The 16298-nt window shown below is 48.0% G+C and overlaps 1 protein-coding gene across 1 annotated transcript in view; it reads left to right on the top strand.

The window, feature by feature from the left end:
• Window positions 1-10527, top strand: part of ppp1r17 (protein phosphatase 1 regulatory subunit 17) — an 87632-nt gene extending 77105 nt beyond the window's left edge. Inside the window, exon 4 of the mRNA XM_038809820.1 lies at window positions 10211-10527. Within this exon, the coding sequence (XP_038665748.1) occupies window positions 10211-10272 (62 nt within the window). The 3' untranslated portion in view covers window positions 10273-10527. The remainder of the gene's footprint in view (window positions 1-10210) is intronic.
• The last annotated feature ends 5771 nt before the right edge of the window (window positions 10528-16298 follow it).

The raw sequence follows: 16298 nt of genomic DNA, 5'->3' as shown, positions 1-16298 counted from the left end.
GGTGTCCCGCAATACCAAGCCGTCGATGCCCGAGCGGACTCAGTCATAAGTGTGGCGGCTGATTTCTGAGACCGCTGCTCTGGGATCGAGCTCCATCTGGATAGGGAGCCCGTTGATCTGGACCATCACCTGGATGGGTGCCACCCATGGTGTCCATTTTGCCAGCTCCTCCAGTGACTGGTGGGTCCATCTCAAAGAATGGTGGGGTGCCGGGGGGGTCTAACCGGGAAGATGCTGGTCCTGGCCTTGAGGGATGTCCCCAATGGCGGGAGTCCTGAACTACAGCACAGGGCGAGGGCGTTCCGTGTCCAGCTGGTGCCCTAGGCTGAAGGCAGCCATTCCACGAAGCTCCTGGATGCCGTGCTTTGCACCTTCCCAGGACAAGGTCATTTTGGTTGCCTTCTCCAAATTGAGATGTGTTTCCCCCAGAAAGCGTTCTTGGGTCGGCGCTTTATGGATCCCACAGACCAACTGGCCTCTGAGTGCCTGGGATATGATTGGACTGAACTCTCAGAACTCTGAGTTTTCATAAACGGGCCAAGAAGGAATCAAACAGGCCCTTCCTGGTTTTGGGTGACCGTGTGAAAACATAAACGGCAGACTATCAGTGGCAGCTTAGGAGCAAAATGGTTGCTAAACTACCTCCGCAAACTGATGGGTTTTGGGTGAGTCCGGCAAGTTAAAGTCTTGATGATACTGTAGGTGTCTTCCCACCGACTGTGAGGAGAGTCACCGTTTGTCTTTTTTCACCAACAATGTTGTTGAGCCGAAAGAAGTAGTGCATTCACTCGATATATTGAGTCCAGTCACCCCTCTCGGTGTCGAAAGCCTCTAACGTTCCAATTTAGTGGCATACTCACAGCCTGGATGGAGGCCTACTGAGGCCTAGTCACAGTGGGCCTGGTCAGGAAGAATTGGCATCTCCTGCAGCTCCACATTTCTCTCATCGCCAGTGTAACGTTCCAGGTGAGTGACCAAAGGGAAGCGATGACTATAAGAACAATATTATACCACACCTCCTACCCTCCAAAGGGTCTCACTTGGGCCAAGGTATTTATGTCCACTGGATTAAGGGGGTGGCTCTGCCCCCTCATCGAGGGAGAACATACTCCGGTAAGCACAGGGAGGTTCATTGGTGTGGCCATTAACATTCTTCGCATGTGTTCCTGCAGGAGAGAAAGTCCCAGGCTAGCAGGGAGAGGGCATGGACCAGTGATGGCATTCTGATTGTCACTATCCTAATTCCAATGGGGGAGGAGCCGCTCGAGCTTACAGAATTACGGGGCAGCTCTAGTTTGGATGCTGAGGCCAAATTTCAATCAGGGCAGGATGAGTGACCTTAGAAAAGACCATGTGAGTAAATAATAGAGCAGTCTGGTGGAGAACATGCAAATAATCATCCATGAATGTGGAGCCACTTGGGATCTTGCCTCTGCAAAGTCCAAAAGTGGGTTCCCGCTGAGACTTTGTTGTCAGGATTGGCTACAGTTCCTTGACCTGAGGCTAAAAGGGCCTGAGCTCAAGCTGCAGGCTTCTGGCTGGTCACAGCTTTGTTCTGGACTCTCGTGCTGGGGCCCCTTAAATATACCAGCAGTACCTCCTTCCACATCAGGTGCTGACACTTGTCCCATCTCTAGAAGCTGTGTGGTCAGGGATCATGAGGAGGCAGTGGTGTAGTGCATTGTCACTGGACTACTAATTCAAATGCTCGGGATCATGGTCCGCTCCCTGAAAATCGGCGTACGCGTGGAGCACACGACGCCGAGTATCCACCGCCTCAGGCCATTGCCTGAGGCCCGCCCCACGATGCTCCGTTACCGACCGACCGGATTCCTGACTGCATGGCTTACGTGTGCTGATACGATCCGGGATCCGCGCATGGCAGCTGCGGACTCAATCCGGGGCCGCCAAAGTCGGGGGAGGGCCGATTGGTGGGCAAGATGGCTTCATTCGGAGCTGGGGGCAATGTGGGCGGGTGGTCCGGGGCGCGTGAGCGGCCGATGCAGGGTACTACTTTGCCGGTCCAGGTCCGTGGGCTGAGTCCGCCATGCGCTTGCGCGGCCTCTGACCCGGAAGTACTGGGGGCTGTATCAGCAGCAAGAGCTGTGAGCTCTACGGCGGCTCCCTGCTAGCTCCCAGCAAAACGGGTAATCTGTGGCCTTTTGATGCCAGTTTTCCTGGCGTAATAGACCACCGTTTTCACAGTGGCATGGGGATTTCGGCCCGAAAACGGAGAATCCAGCCCATGGTTTCCTTGATTTCTCCCTCAACTAATTGACAAGTGAAAGCTTCATCTGCTGGGACAATTTTAGAGTCATGGAGTCAGTTAAGGCACAGAAGGTGGTTATTTAGTCCATCGAGTATCTGCCAGCTCTCCATTCAACAATTGAGTCAGTCCCACTCACCCTGTTTGATTCCTAGAGCCCTGCAGATTCATTTCCTTCAACTGTCCATCCTTTAAAAATCATTGGTTGTTTCTGCCTCCCCCTGCATCTATGTGCCCTAGTCCTTCTACCATCATGATAAATAAATAAATTGACTATGTTTCATAAACAGGTGCATTGAGAACAAAAGCAACAAATTATGCTGAACCTTTGGACTCAATTCTCCCCAAAAATTTCAAAGTTAATTTAGAACATAGAACATAGAATAGTACAGCACAGAACAGGCCCTTCGGCCCTCGATGTTGTGCCGAGCAATGATCACCCTACCCAAACCCACGTATCCACCCTATACCCGTAACCCAACAACCCCCCCCCCCCCCCTTAACCTTACTTTTTAGGACACTACGGGCAATTTAGCATGGCCAATCCACCTAACCCGCACATCTTTGGACTGTGGGAGGAAACCGGAGCACCCGGAGGAAACCCACGCATACACGGGGAGGACGTGCAGACAGTGACCCAGCCGGGAATTGAACCTGGGACCCTGGAGCTGTAAAGCATTGTGCTAACCACCATGCTACCGTGCTGCCCCCTTGTGCCCCCTACAATTTGTGGTGCTCTGCCAGTGAATTCCCCACCGCTATTCTTTAGTCACTTTTTTGGGCTCAGGGGAGCTTCTCACCGGTTTAGCCCACACTTAGAATTTTGTTTAGCACTGGGGGGCTGAACTCAGAGATCGGGCCACCATTTTGAAAGGGTGCCCCGATCTCTCAGTGGGTACTTGGGTTGTCAGGATATGCAGACATGCACATAATGAGATACAGACAGGCAGCTCTGGACACAGAGAACAGGACAAAACCAATCAGCAGGCAGAACACTTGGGGGTAGTTTCCCACTATAAAAGGCAGAGGCACTCACACTCTGCCTCTTTCCACTGGGGACATCTACAGAGTGAGTTAGGGTGTCTGTAATCACATAACCCCTCCAGCACGTGGCTAAGAGCTAGTCTGGTTCAGTTGGGTTAGCAGAGAGTCAAACTCAAAGAGAACTGTGCTAACTGTGTGACAGGTTCAATAAATCAAATTGAACTAACTTCAAGGTCTGGAGTACCTTTGAGTTAAAGCTGCATCCAGTTGCAGCCCGTGTTATCTCAGTGTGCTTAACACGACACGGTACCAGAAGACTGCTATCCTTAGGTGATTTACCTCAATCTGTTCCGTGATGACCAGCAAATGTATCCCGGCACCATGGAGAAGATCCAGACTCCTCAACAGCTGCGGATCTCTGGCAATCTCAGTGCAAACTGGCGGACATTCATACAAAGATTTCTGCTGTACATCGAAGCGTCAGATGTCGAGGGTGCGCCTGATGCAAGAAAGATCGCGCTTCTCCTCTCAACTGCGGGGGATCAAGCCATACAACTCTTCAACTCGCTTAACTTCACCAAAGGCCAGGACAAGACAAAGTTTCAGACCACCCTGGACAAGTTAATAGTCATTGGGAAGTGGACACCAATTAAATCTTTGAGCGCTATATCTATATATTGAAACAACACCTACAAGGTAAATATGAATCTTTCAACTCCTTCTTAACCAATCCCCGTCGACTAGCGCTGTCCTGCAACTTTGGTGATATTGCTGACTCCATGATCAGAGACCAAATTGTTATTGGAGTCCATTCTGATCCTCTGAGAGAGCAGCTTTTAAAAATCAAGCATATGACCCTGTCAGTCGCGATGACCCTATCAGTCGAGATTGAAACATGTACAGTGCATGAGCATGCCAAAAGTCGGTATTCCCAATACAAATAGGCTGAAAATGAGAAACTTGCCTCCCACAAGGCAGAGAGTGTGCAGGCCATCGCCCGGATGCAGCGCCTCAACATTGATGAAAGAGGCCATTTTGCGCGCTTTTCGCGGAGCCCCAAGCATGTACGATACGAATGGGATAACAAAGCGGCCGATCACCACACTGCGCCGGTGCGAATATCTGCCGACCGCATTGCGCATGTGTAACGTCGCATGGAGCGTAACGACGTCATGACGTGCCCGAACTGCGGCACCGCCCACTTATAGAAACACTGCCCTGCAAGAGGCAGGCGATGTTTAAATTGCGGAAAGCCTGGACACTATGCAGACTTGTGCAGGTCTGCACCACCAGTCAAGGGCCAGCGCTCCCAATTCCAACGCAGGCACGTTCGGAGTGTCCAACAAGGTTTACAGGATTCTGATCCTGGCAGTACAATGGATCCAGAGGACGATTGCCTGGAGTCCCCCTACCGTATGGGCATCATTACCACACGCGGACATGCCTCACCGAGATCATCATGAAGCCTGTCCACCTTACTGTGGATACTGTGGACAAATGGTGTGCGGTGATGAAAGTAAATCAATGCTCTATCAAGTTCAAGCTGGACACAGGTGCTTCTGCCAATCTCCTTTCACAGGCGGATTCCAACCGCATCAAGAAGCCACCCAAGCTCCTTCCAGCAGCCTGCCAGCTCCTGGACTATAAAGGCAATGCCATCACAGCACTGGGATCCTGCCATCTGCTCATCTCCCAACAGGAGCAATCACGCAAAGCTAAGGTTTGAAATCATCAAGCCAGACAGGGCCTCCCTGCTCGGCGCATATGCATGCAAGCAGCTAAACCTTGTGCAGCGTGTCTATGCAATGACCTCCCCCAAGATGGATCTTCAAGCCGGCATTGACGACGTCCTCGCTCAGTACCCGGATGTGTTTGACGGGATGGGAACTCTGCCATATCGGTACAAGATCCTGCTACGGCCTGATGCCACGCCTTGGTCCATGCACCATGCTGGGTCCCGGCTCCACTGAAGGAGTGCCTGAAGGCGCAGCTAAAGGATCTTCAGGACCAGGGCATCATTTCCAAAGTTACAGAACCAACTGACTGGGTTAGCTCGATGGTATGTATAAAAAAAGCCTTCGGGGGAGCTGCGCATCCGCATTGATCCCAAGGATCTCAACCAGAATATAATGCGGGAACACTACTCCATTCCGAAGCGGGAGGAACTCACAAGTGAGATGGCACACGCTCGGTTTTTCACAAAGTTAGATGCGTCACATGGATTCTGGCAAATCCAGCCGGATGAGTCCAGCAGAAGGTTCTGCACCTTCAACACACCGTTTGGCAGGTACTGCTATAATCGTATGCCATTTGGCATTGTCTCGGCCTCGGAGATCTTCCACAGAATCATGGAGCAGATGATGGAGGGCATTAAGGGATTCGTGTGTATGTGGACGACGGTATCATATGGGTCTACGACCCCCGAAGAGCACATCTCTCGTCTCCAGCAGGTATTCTGCCGTGTCCATGCCAATGACCTCAAGCTGAACAGGGCCATGCTTTGGCATGGCGACACTTAAGTTCTTCGGTAACCAGATATCTCAGCAGTGTGTGCGCCCAGATACAGACAAGGTCAAGGCCATCGAAGCCATGAAGACCACTGAAGACAAGAAGGTGGTGCTGCGCTGCCTAGGCATGGTAAACGTTTTGGGCACGTTTATCCCAAACCTGGCCTCACACACCACGGCCCTCAGACACCTGGTAAAAACATCTACTGCCTTTGAGTGTCAGGCAGCTCATCAAGCAGAGTGGTTGGAGCTGAAAGCCAAGCTCACCACTGCACCTGTATTGGCATTTTTTGACCCTGACAGGGAAACGAAAATTTTGACAGATGCGAGCCAGGCCTGCATCGGCACGGTGTTGCTCCAGCGCAATGACACCTCATCCTGGGCACCGGTTGCCTGCGCATCACGGGCGATGACACCCACCGAGCAGTGGTACGCCCAAATTGAAAAGGAATGCCTGCGCCTTCTCACTGGAATTACTAAGTTCCACAATTATGTCTACGGCCTGCCGACGTTCACCGTTGAGACAGACCACAGGCCTCTGGTCCACATTATCCACAAGGACTTGAACTGCAGCGCATCGTCCTCAGACTCAGAAGGTACGACTTTGAACTCGTGTACACGCCTGGCAAGGAGCTCATTATTGCGGATGCCTTGTCCCGCTCCATAACCTTGCCCGCTGAACGGCCGGCAATCATCCAGCTGATTGAATCACAGGTGCAGCTGTGGGCCAGCAATCTCCCAGTGTCGGACGAAAAGGTGATTCGCATTCGCGACGAGACAGCCAAAGACCCTCTTCTGCAGCGTGTCGTGCACCACCTCGCCAGTGGCTGGCAAAAAGGGCAGTGCCCTCAATTCTTCAATGTGAAGGACAACCTGACAGTGGTTGATGGCATCCTCCTCAAGCTGGACCGCATTGTCATTCCACTCAGTCTCCAGAGCTTGGTGCTCCGGTAAATCCACGAGGGACATCTGTGTGTCGAGAAGTGCAAGCCCAGAGCCAGGCAGGCTGCCTACTGGCCTGGGATTAGTCAGGACATCTCAAATATGGTCCTCAACTGTCCGACCTGTCAATGCTTCCAGCCAGCACAGAGCAAGGAGACGCTTCATCAGCACAAAATCGTGACACCCCGTGGTCCAAGGTGGGCATCGACCTCTTTCATGCCAATGGTCGTGATTATGTGTTAATCATTGATTAACTACCCAGAAGTCGTGAAGCTCTCGGACCTCATCAAGGCCTGTAAGGAGACGTTCTCCAGGCATGGTATCCCACTCACTGTCATGAGTGACAATGGTCCTTGCTTCAGCAGCCACGAGTAGTCAACATTTGAAATGAAATAAAATGAAAATCGCTTATTGTCACGAATAGGCTTCAATGAAGTTACTGTGAAAAGCCCCTAGTCACCACATTCCGGCGCCTGTCCGGGGAGGCTGGTACAGGAATCGAACCGTGCTGCTGGCCTGCTTGGTCTGCTTTAAAAGCCAGCAATTTAGCCCAGTGAGCTAAACCAGATTTGCCCAGTTATATCAGTTTAATCACGTCACTTCCAGCCAACATTACCCGCAGTCCAACGGGAAGGTTGAGAAAGGGGTGCACATAGTGAAGCAGCTCATCTGCAAGGCCGTGGATTCTGCTTCTTACGTCAACCTTGCACTGCTTGCGTACAGGGCAACCCCTCTGTCTACCGGCATGTCACCGGCTCAACTCCTGATAAACAGGGACCTGCGGGCGACTCTTCGAGCCGTACACTTGACTGATCTGGATCACCTCCCGGTGCTGCAGATGGTGGAGAAACTCGGGGGCCGGCAAATGCAGAGCTATGACGCTCATGCCACCGATTTGCCTGTGCTATTCCCGGTGGATGCTGTTCGGATCAAGCTACCTGATGGAGGCTGGTCAGCTCCAGCTGTTGTTGTTCGACAGGCTGCTCCTCGATCGTATGTTGTGCGTATGGCTGATGGCTCTGTTGTGCGGTGAAACAGACAGGCACTGCATACAGTTGCCCGCCCGCAACCACATTCTTTGTTGTTTCCATCTGTTATTGTGCCACCTCCTGATACCTCGAACCACGAGGCCACCAGTCAGGCTTCAATCCCACCTATCAAGGCGCCGTCGTCCCCATCACCACCTCTCCGGCGGTCGACCAGTATGAGGCGCAAGCCCCAGAGACTGGACTTATGAACATTTGTTTGGTTTGCTGTGTTCTGTTTTGGCACATTAGACACTTTTTTTCACATGGACAAATGTTCCCATCTGCCATGGTATGTAAATAAGTTAGTTTATCGGTCTACACATGTAAATACTTTCACATATGCTACAGAAAAACATTTCAAAAGGGGAGATGTCATGATAGCAGACATGCACATAATTAGATACAGAAAGGCAGCTAATAAACACAGAGAACAGGACATAACCAATCAGTAGGCAGAACACTTGGGGGTGGTTTCCCACTATAAAAGGCACTCACACTCCGCCTCTTTCCACTGGGGACATCTACTGAGTGAGTCAGGGTGTATATATCATATAACACCTACAGCACATGGCTAAGAGCTAGTCTGCTTCAGTCAGACAGAGTAATCACACTTAGGTTAGCAGAGAGTCGAACTCACAGAGAACTGTGCTAACTGTGTGACAGGTTCAATAAATCAAACTGAATTAACTTCAAGGTCTGGAGTATCTTTGAGTTAAAGCTGCATCCAGTTGCAGCCCATGTTATCTCAGTGTGCTTAACACAACATAGAACATAGAACATTACAGCGCAGTACGGGCCCTTCGGCCCTCAATGTTGCACCGACCCGTGAAACCATCTGAAGCCTATCTGACCTACACTATTCCATTTTCATCCATATGTCTATCCAGTGACCACTTAAATGCCCATGGATCACCCCTCCACCCATGGGCAATGTCATCCCCCCCGCACACACATTGACACTACCCCACACCTTCCAAGTGAAGACACCCCATTATGGGGTCCCTGGCGGTCCCCTCTCTTCAGGCCCCCCCATCCCCCTCAGCCTCCTTACAGCAACCCTTCCTTCTCGGACACCCACCCAATCTCCCGGAGGCACTTACTTAGCTGCCCTGCTCCCCTCCACCCTCATTTCATGGGCATGGCCCCCTTGCCCCTCGGCAGTGCCACCCTGGCTCTCGGGCACCCACGCACTCTCACCCTGGCAGTGTTCCTACTGGCTTGGCAGTGCCATCTGGGCACGCGGGCAGTGCTAGGGTGCCCACGTTCCAAGGGGAGGACCGGGGGCCACCCTGGACTTACCCTTACCACTCTGGGGTCTCTGCTGGCCCGGGAGATACCCCGGGTGCTGTTTTGTCTGGTCCACGTTTGTGTGGACCAGCACTGATCGGCGCCCGGCTGCAGCCTCGCCGGGGAGGCCGAAGAATCGAGGGAGGCCCCTGGATCCTACTTCCGCGAGCATCATTCGGTGCCGTCCATTTGGGGCGAGGTTCCAAATCAGTCTCACAGGGCTTCATAGAATCTCACAAGGCGCGGAGGATGTCGGGAGCTCGCTGTAAGCCTCTCCCGGCATTCTCCGGCCGTGTTGCGCTCAAGCGAGAGCCCAACATGGCCGGAGATTCTTGCCCTTTATAAATCTTTGGTTATTGCGGCCAGTTCTAGTCATCCCACTTTCGGAAGAATGGGATGGTCCATGAGGGAGTGTTAAAGAAATTTACCAGAATGGTTCCAGTGATGAGGAATTTTAGCTACACGGTTGGACAAATTGGGAGTTATTCTCCTTGGACCAAAGGAGATTGGAGGCAGATTAAATCGAAGCGTACAAGATTCTGACAGGTTTGGATCAAGCAAACAATTGTAACTAAGTATACAGAGTAATTTCTCAAATGTGAACCAGGAATCTTAATCCCATAAGTACCATGATATAAAGAAATCAAGGCTCATTTAAAATTGAAAGAAAAGTTGAAGATTAAAACAGGAAGTGAAAAGGATGTTTAATCTCTATATTTGAGCATCATTGGCTTTATCAGCTCACTAGAATTTGTAAAAACCCTCACCTCACACTATCACTAGAAACTCTACCAGCTCCAAGTCTCAGCCTGTGCCCTCTAAATTTATAGATGTAACTACCCCTTGATAGATGAGAGAACCTTTCAATATCTTAATGCTATTCTCGGCAATCCCACTGTGAACCTCCTGTACTATGAACCTCCAAGAGGGAATCTCCAGCACATCATTGGGGGATCCCCAAAATCCAACACTGGAGAGCCAGGTGGTTACAGACCATAACATGAGGCATAAAGCCATAAAACGATAGTGGTGTTGCCAATTAGTGCACTAATTATTAGATACGTGACTTCTGCTATCTTCCATGAAAGAACAAAGGATTGATCACACTTGCAGCTTGTCTAATGCACGTTTCTTCATCTGACTTTCTTTGTTTCAGGATGACTGAAACTGTTTTACATTGTGTTGTTCCATTCCAGGTGTAAAAATAATGAAAAAGGAGAAGCGGGCAGTGTTTGCAGAAGATGATGAAAAGGACTGAAACAAGTTGACTACTTAATCGTTTTACAACAGAGACGAGTCATTAGTTCTCTTTTAATTTCCTCTTGTGTATGTATTTTGTTGCTTGCTCTACTAAATACATATTAATGCATAAATGTATTCTGATTCAAGTAAATGGATAAATGTTGAATTCAATTCAAAAAGTGAATGGTCATTGGTATAATTGGTTTACGATTCATGCTGCACCATTATTATTTTATGTATTAATCATCAAATTAAAAAAAAATAGACTCTGTAATGCCTTGGAGATTGAGTAATTTGATACATTAGCACAAATTATTCCCTCCTGTCATTGAGTGAACCCATTAGTTACATGTCATTGAGTGAACCCATTGAGTGAACCCATGGCAGGAGGTCCAAAATGGAAGCATGCGGATTTTCAATTTCAAAATTACCTGCTGGTTCCCAATGGGCATCATTTTCCTCAGGGTGGGAAACATTGTGATTTGCAACCTGATGCAAATGGAAAGTGACATCAGGACCAATCATTATTTAAATTCCTGCTGCAAATGTGAACTTTGTGAGTCCCTGAAGGTTGTGTGAACTATGCCAGGTAAGTCAATTTGTGAACCTGCTGTGATGTTTGGAATTGTGGGTTCAGGAATTTAGAAAGCTCTTGCCAACTTCAAATGTCATAACTTCAAATGTTGGATATAAATGGGTCAGCTAGATACATGGCTTTGTAAAGTTCAGAGAGCTTTTCAGACTTTGAAAAAAATGATGCCATTGCAAGACCTCTCTGATTGAAACTCCATTGAGACTTTGCAAAAAATGGATCAGATGGCTGGACACCTGTGATTTTAAATAATTCATTGATCTCTTTAGGGACTATTTATTCAGTTGTGTAATCTTATTTTGAACATATGGTTGAGTTCCAAGCCCCACTAATGGATTTCTCTCAGCATGGGTTGTTGACACAGCTGTGAGGGGTCTCTGGGCTTTGTTTGGCCATTTTCCAAACATAATAGAATTAAATGTTTTCAAAATAATTTTGAATGGCTATTTGTTTATTTTGACAGATTAATGTTTATTTGAGATAAATAAGAGTGTTTTCAAGGAGAATTTTATATAACTCCTACAATGCAGAAGGAGGCCATTCAGCCCAACGAGTCTGCACCAATCCTCTGAAAGAGCACTGTATGTAGGCCGATGTCCCGACCCTATCCCTGAAACCCAGTAACCCAACTTAACATTTTGGACACTAAGGGGCAATTTTAGCATGCACATTTTTGGACTGTGGGAGGAAACCAGAGCACCTGGAGGAAACACATGCAGGCGCTGGGAGAATGTACAAAATCCACACAGTCACCCAAGGCTGGAATTATCCTTTGTAAAGTAGGTGAGAAAGCCACCAATGAATATGCTGAATTCAGATCCCATGAAAAAGGTGCAAACTTCAGCAACGTGGTCAGCGTCATTGTCTCTGTGGCGCTGCTCATCATAGAACTTACAGTGCAGAAGGAGGACATTCAGCCCATCAAGTCTGCACCGGCTCTTGGAAAGAGCACCCTACCCAAGCTCACACCCCCACCCTATCCCCATAATCCAGTAATCCCACCCAACACTAAGGGCAATTTCAGACACTAAGGGAAATTTAGCATGGCCAATCCTCCTAACCTGCAAATCTTTGGACTGTGGGAGGAAACCGGACGCCCGGAGGAAACCCACGCACACATGGGGAGAAAGTGCAGACTCCGCACAGACAGTGACCCAAGCCAGGAATCGAACCTGGGACCCTGGAGCTGTGAAGCAATTGTGCTAACCACTATGCTACCGTGCTGCATAAAACAAATCCCACTGCAGCAGGTAGCCGTTTTGCGCAGGCGTGGGTAAGAAAAAAACACAAAACGGACATTCAATCTTCTGCAGATCTGCCAGATCTGTTTGCACATGCGCACTTTGAAAAAGGATGCAAACTGGAAGTTGACCGACTTGCGCGCGAGGGATTTACGCATGCCGTCACCAACGTGATGAAATGTATGCGCTGTGGGCACTTCCACTCAAAGCAACACAGTCCTGCATTTGGTAAAAGATGTACAACATGTAACAAACTTAATCATTTTGCTACAAAGAACAAAGAACAATACAGTACAGGAACAGGCCCTTCAGCCCTCCAAGCCTGCGCCGACCATGGTATCTGCCTAAACTAAAACCGTCTGCACTTACGGAGTCCGTATCCTTCCATTCCCACCCTATTCAAATATTTGTCTAGGTGCCCCTTAAATGCTGCTATCGTGCCTGCTCCCACCACCAACCCAGGTAGCACGTTCCATATATTTATCACCCTCTCTGTAAAAAAACTTGCCTCGCACATCTGTTCTAAACTTTTCCCCATGCATTTTAACCCTGTGTACCCTTGACTTTCCTACCCTAGGAAAGAGCATTTGACAATCCACTCTGTCCATGCCACTCATAATCTTGCAGACCTCTATCAGGTCGCCTCTCAACCTCTTTCCAGTGAGAACAGACAGCATTTATCTAACCTCTCTTCATAGCTAATGCCCTCCATACCATGCAACATCCTAATAAACCGCTTCTGTGCCCTATCCAAAGTATCTACATCCTTCTGGTAGTGTGGCCACCAGAATTGTACACAATATTCCAAATGAGGCCTAACTAAGGTCCTGTACAGCTGCAACATGACTTGCCAATTTTTATATTCAATGAAGGCTAATGAAGGCCGGCATGCCATCTACCTTCTTGACCACCTTATATGTATTAAACTCCATCTGCCATTTATCTGCCCAAGACGCCAACCAGTTTATATCATGCTGTATCTTCTGACAATCCTCTTCACTATCCGCAACTCCATCAATTTGTGCGTCATCTGCGAATCCACCAAACAGACTAGTTACATTTTCCTCCCCTTCACAAAACCATGCTGTCCATCACTAATATGTCCATTTGTTTCCAAATGTGAGTAAATCCTATCTTTAAGAACTTTCTCCAATAATTTCCCTACCACTGATGTAAGGCTCACCGGCCTATAATTTCTTGGATTATCCCTGCTGCCCTTCTTAAACAATGGAACAACATTCGCAACTCTCCAGTCCTCTGGAACTTCACCTGTAGCCAATGAGGATACAAAGATTACTGTCAAGGCCCCAGCAATTTCCTCCCTTGCCTCCCTCAGTATTCTGGGGTGTATCCCATCTACTTTAATCTACACAATGCAGACTTAACACAACAAACTATAATCAATTTAAAAAGGCATTTCCACAACATAAAAAAGTCAACACTATACAAAACATGGAAGAAAAAGAAAACATTTTAAAATCATTGATCTCACTATGCTTACTTCATTGGACAACTTCATAATAGAAGTAATCACTAAAACTAGTGAGGACGATACTGCTGAAAGACTAATTAGGCAACTATCTGATAGGAATAAAGATTGGATAGAAACATTGATAATAAATGGTTCAGAGGTACAATTTAAATTGGGCACTGGCACACACACTAATCTGATAACAGAACAGAAACCCGTCCAAAATATAAAAAGACACATTGTAGATTAACAGACTACAATGGAAATGAAATAGCAACAAAAGGTTCATGCTACCTCATAGTTCAGAGTGGTGACATTAAAATTCCACTTGATTTTGAAATTGTGGATGACACAAAATCCTCACTTATTGGAGCAGAGGCATGCCTTAAATTAAAGAACAATGAACAAATAAAATTACAGCACAGGAACAGGCCCTTCGGCCCTCCCAGCCTGCGCCGATCCAGATCCTTTATCTAAACCTGTTGCCTATTTCCCAAGGATCTACTTCCCTCTGTTCCCCGCCATTTCATATATCTGTCCAGATGCATCTTAAATGATGCTATCGTGCCAGCCTCTACCACCTCCGCTGGCAAAGCGTTCCAGGCACCCACCACCCTCTGCGAAAAAACTTTCCACGCACATCTCCCTTAAACCTTCCCCCTCTCACCTTGAAATCGTGACCCCTTGTAAATGACATCCCCAGTCTTGGAAAAAGCTTGTTGCTATCCACCCTGTCCATACCTCTCATAATCTTGTAGACCTCAATCAGGTCCCCCCTCAACCTCCGTCTTTCCAACGAAAACAATCCTAATCTACTCAACCTTTCTTCATAGAAATTGGATAAAGATTGGATAGAAACATTGGTGAAACCTGGTGAAATTAACTAAGCATGTCAAAGAACCTCAGCATGAAGATGAGGAAAAGATTTAGTACTTGCAGATACGTTATCCAGAGCCACAATGCACGAGGATAACAAAATTGCTGACTTGTACTCAGTATTGAAGCACAAAAGCTCATCACAGCAATGCTACCCGTCACAGATGCTAAACTACAAATAATCAAGGCAGAAATTCTACAAGATGCGACACTTCAGCAAGTGATGCAAGATCTACGTACTGACTGGCCTAAAGGGAAATGTGCAAACTTTTGCAACAGTAGAGAAGACCTGACAATATTTGACTATTTTCTATTGAAAGGGGACCGCATTGTTATTCCATCATGTCTCGCACTAATCCACAAAGGGCATCAAGGCATTGAGAAATGTAGAAGAGCACAGTAATCGGTGTATTGGCTGGGAATCAACAAGGATATAGATAACTACATTCAGCAGTGTCAGATATGCCAAATGCACCAACCGGCACAATATAAGCAAACCTTAGTGGAAAGTGAACTAGTTAGTCAACCATGGACAAACGTCGCCTTGGACATATTTTACTTTCAAGGCTCTGATTATTTGATAATCATTGACTATTATTCAAATTTTCTGGAGGTTATCAAAGTATCTGACTCAGCAACGCATTCAGTTGTCAAGGCAACGAAAAATGTATTTGCCAGACATGGCATACCATAAGACCATAAGACATAGGAGTGGAAGTAAGGCCATTCGGCCCATCGGGTCCACTCCGCCATTCAATCATGGCTGATGGGCATTTCAACTCCACCTACCAGCATTCTCCCCATAGCCCTTAATTCCTCGCGACATCAAGAATTTATCTATCTCTGCCTTGAAGCCATTTAGCGTTCCGGCCTCCACTGCACTCCGCGGCAATGAATTCCACAGGCCCACCACTCTCTGGCTGAAGAAATGTCTCCGCATTTCTGTTCTGAATTTACCCCCTCTAATTCTAAGGCTGTGCCCACGGGTCCTCGTCTCCTCGCCTAACGGAAACAGTTTCTTTGCGTCCACCCTTTCTAAGCCATGTATTATCTTGTAAGTTTCTATTAGATCTCCCCTTAACCTTCTAAACTCCAATGAATACAATCCCAGGATCCTCAGCCGTTCATCATATGTTAGACCCGCCATTCCAGGGATCATCCGTGTGAATCTCCGCTGGACACGCTCCAGTGCCAGTATGTCCTTCCTGAGATGTGGGGCCCAAAACTGGACACAGTACTCCAAATGGGGCCTAACCAGAGCCTTATAAAGGCTCAGTAGCACATCGCTGCTTTTATATTCCAACCCTCTTGAGATAAATGACAACATTGCATTCGCTTTCTTAATCACAGATTCAACCTGCATGTTTACCTTTAGGGAATCCTCGACTAGCACTCCCAGATCCCTTTGTACTTTGGCATTATGAATTTTCTCACCGTTTAGAAAGTAGTCTATGCTTGGATTCTTTTTTCCAAAGTGCAAGACCTCACATTTTCTCACATTGAATTGCATCAGCCATTTCCTGCACCACTCTCCCAAACTGTCTAGATCCTTCTGCAGCCTCCCCACTTCCTCAGCACTACCTGCCTGACCACCTAACTTCGTATCATCGGCAAACTTTGCTAGAATGCCCCCAGTCCCTTCATCCAGATCATTAATATATATGGTGAACAGCTGCGGCCCCAACACTGAACCCTGTGGGACACCGCTGGTCACCGGCTGCCATTCCGAAAAAGAACCTTTTATCCCAACTCTCTGCCTTCTGTCAGACAGCCAATCCTCAACCCATGCCAGTAGCTTACCTTGAACACCATGGGCCCTCACCTTACTCAGCAGCCTCCTGTGTGGCACCTTATCAAAGGCC

The sequence above is a fragment of the Scyliorhinus canicula genome, chromosome 10 (assembly GCF_902713615.1).
Source record: "Scyliorhinus canicula chromosome 10, sScyCan1.1, whole genome shotgun sequence".
NCBI classification, from domain to species: domain Eukaryota; kingdom Metazoa; phylum Chordata; class Chondrichthyes; order Carcharhiniformes; family Scyliorhinidae; genus Scyliorhinus; species Scyliorhinus canicula.
The sequence above is the reverse complement of the archived record's forward strand: the minus strand, read 5'-3'. Positions and strand labels throughout refer to the sequence as shown.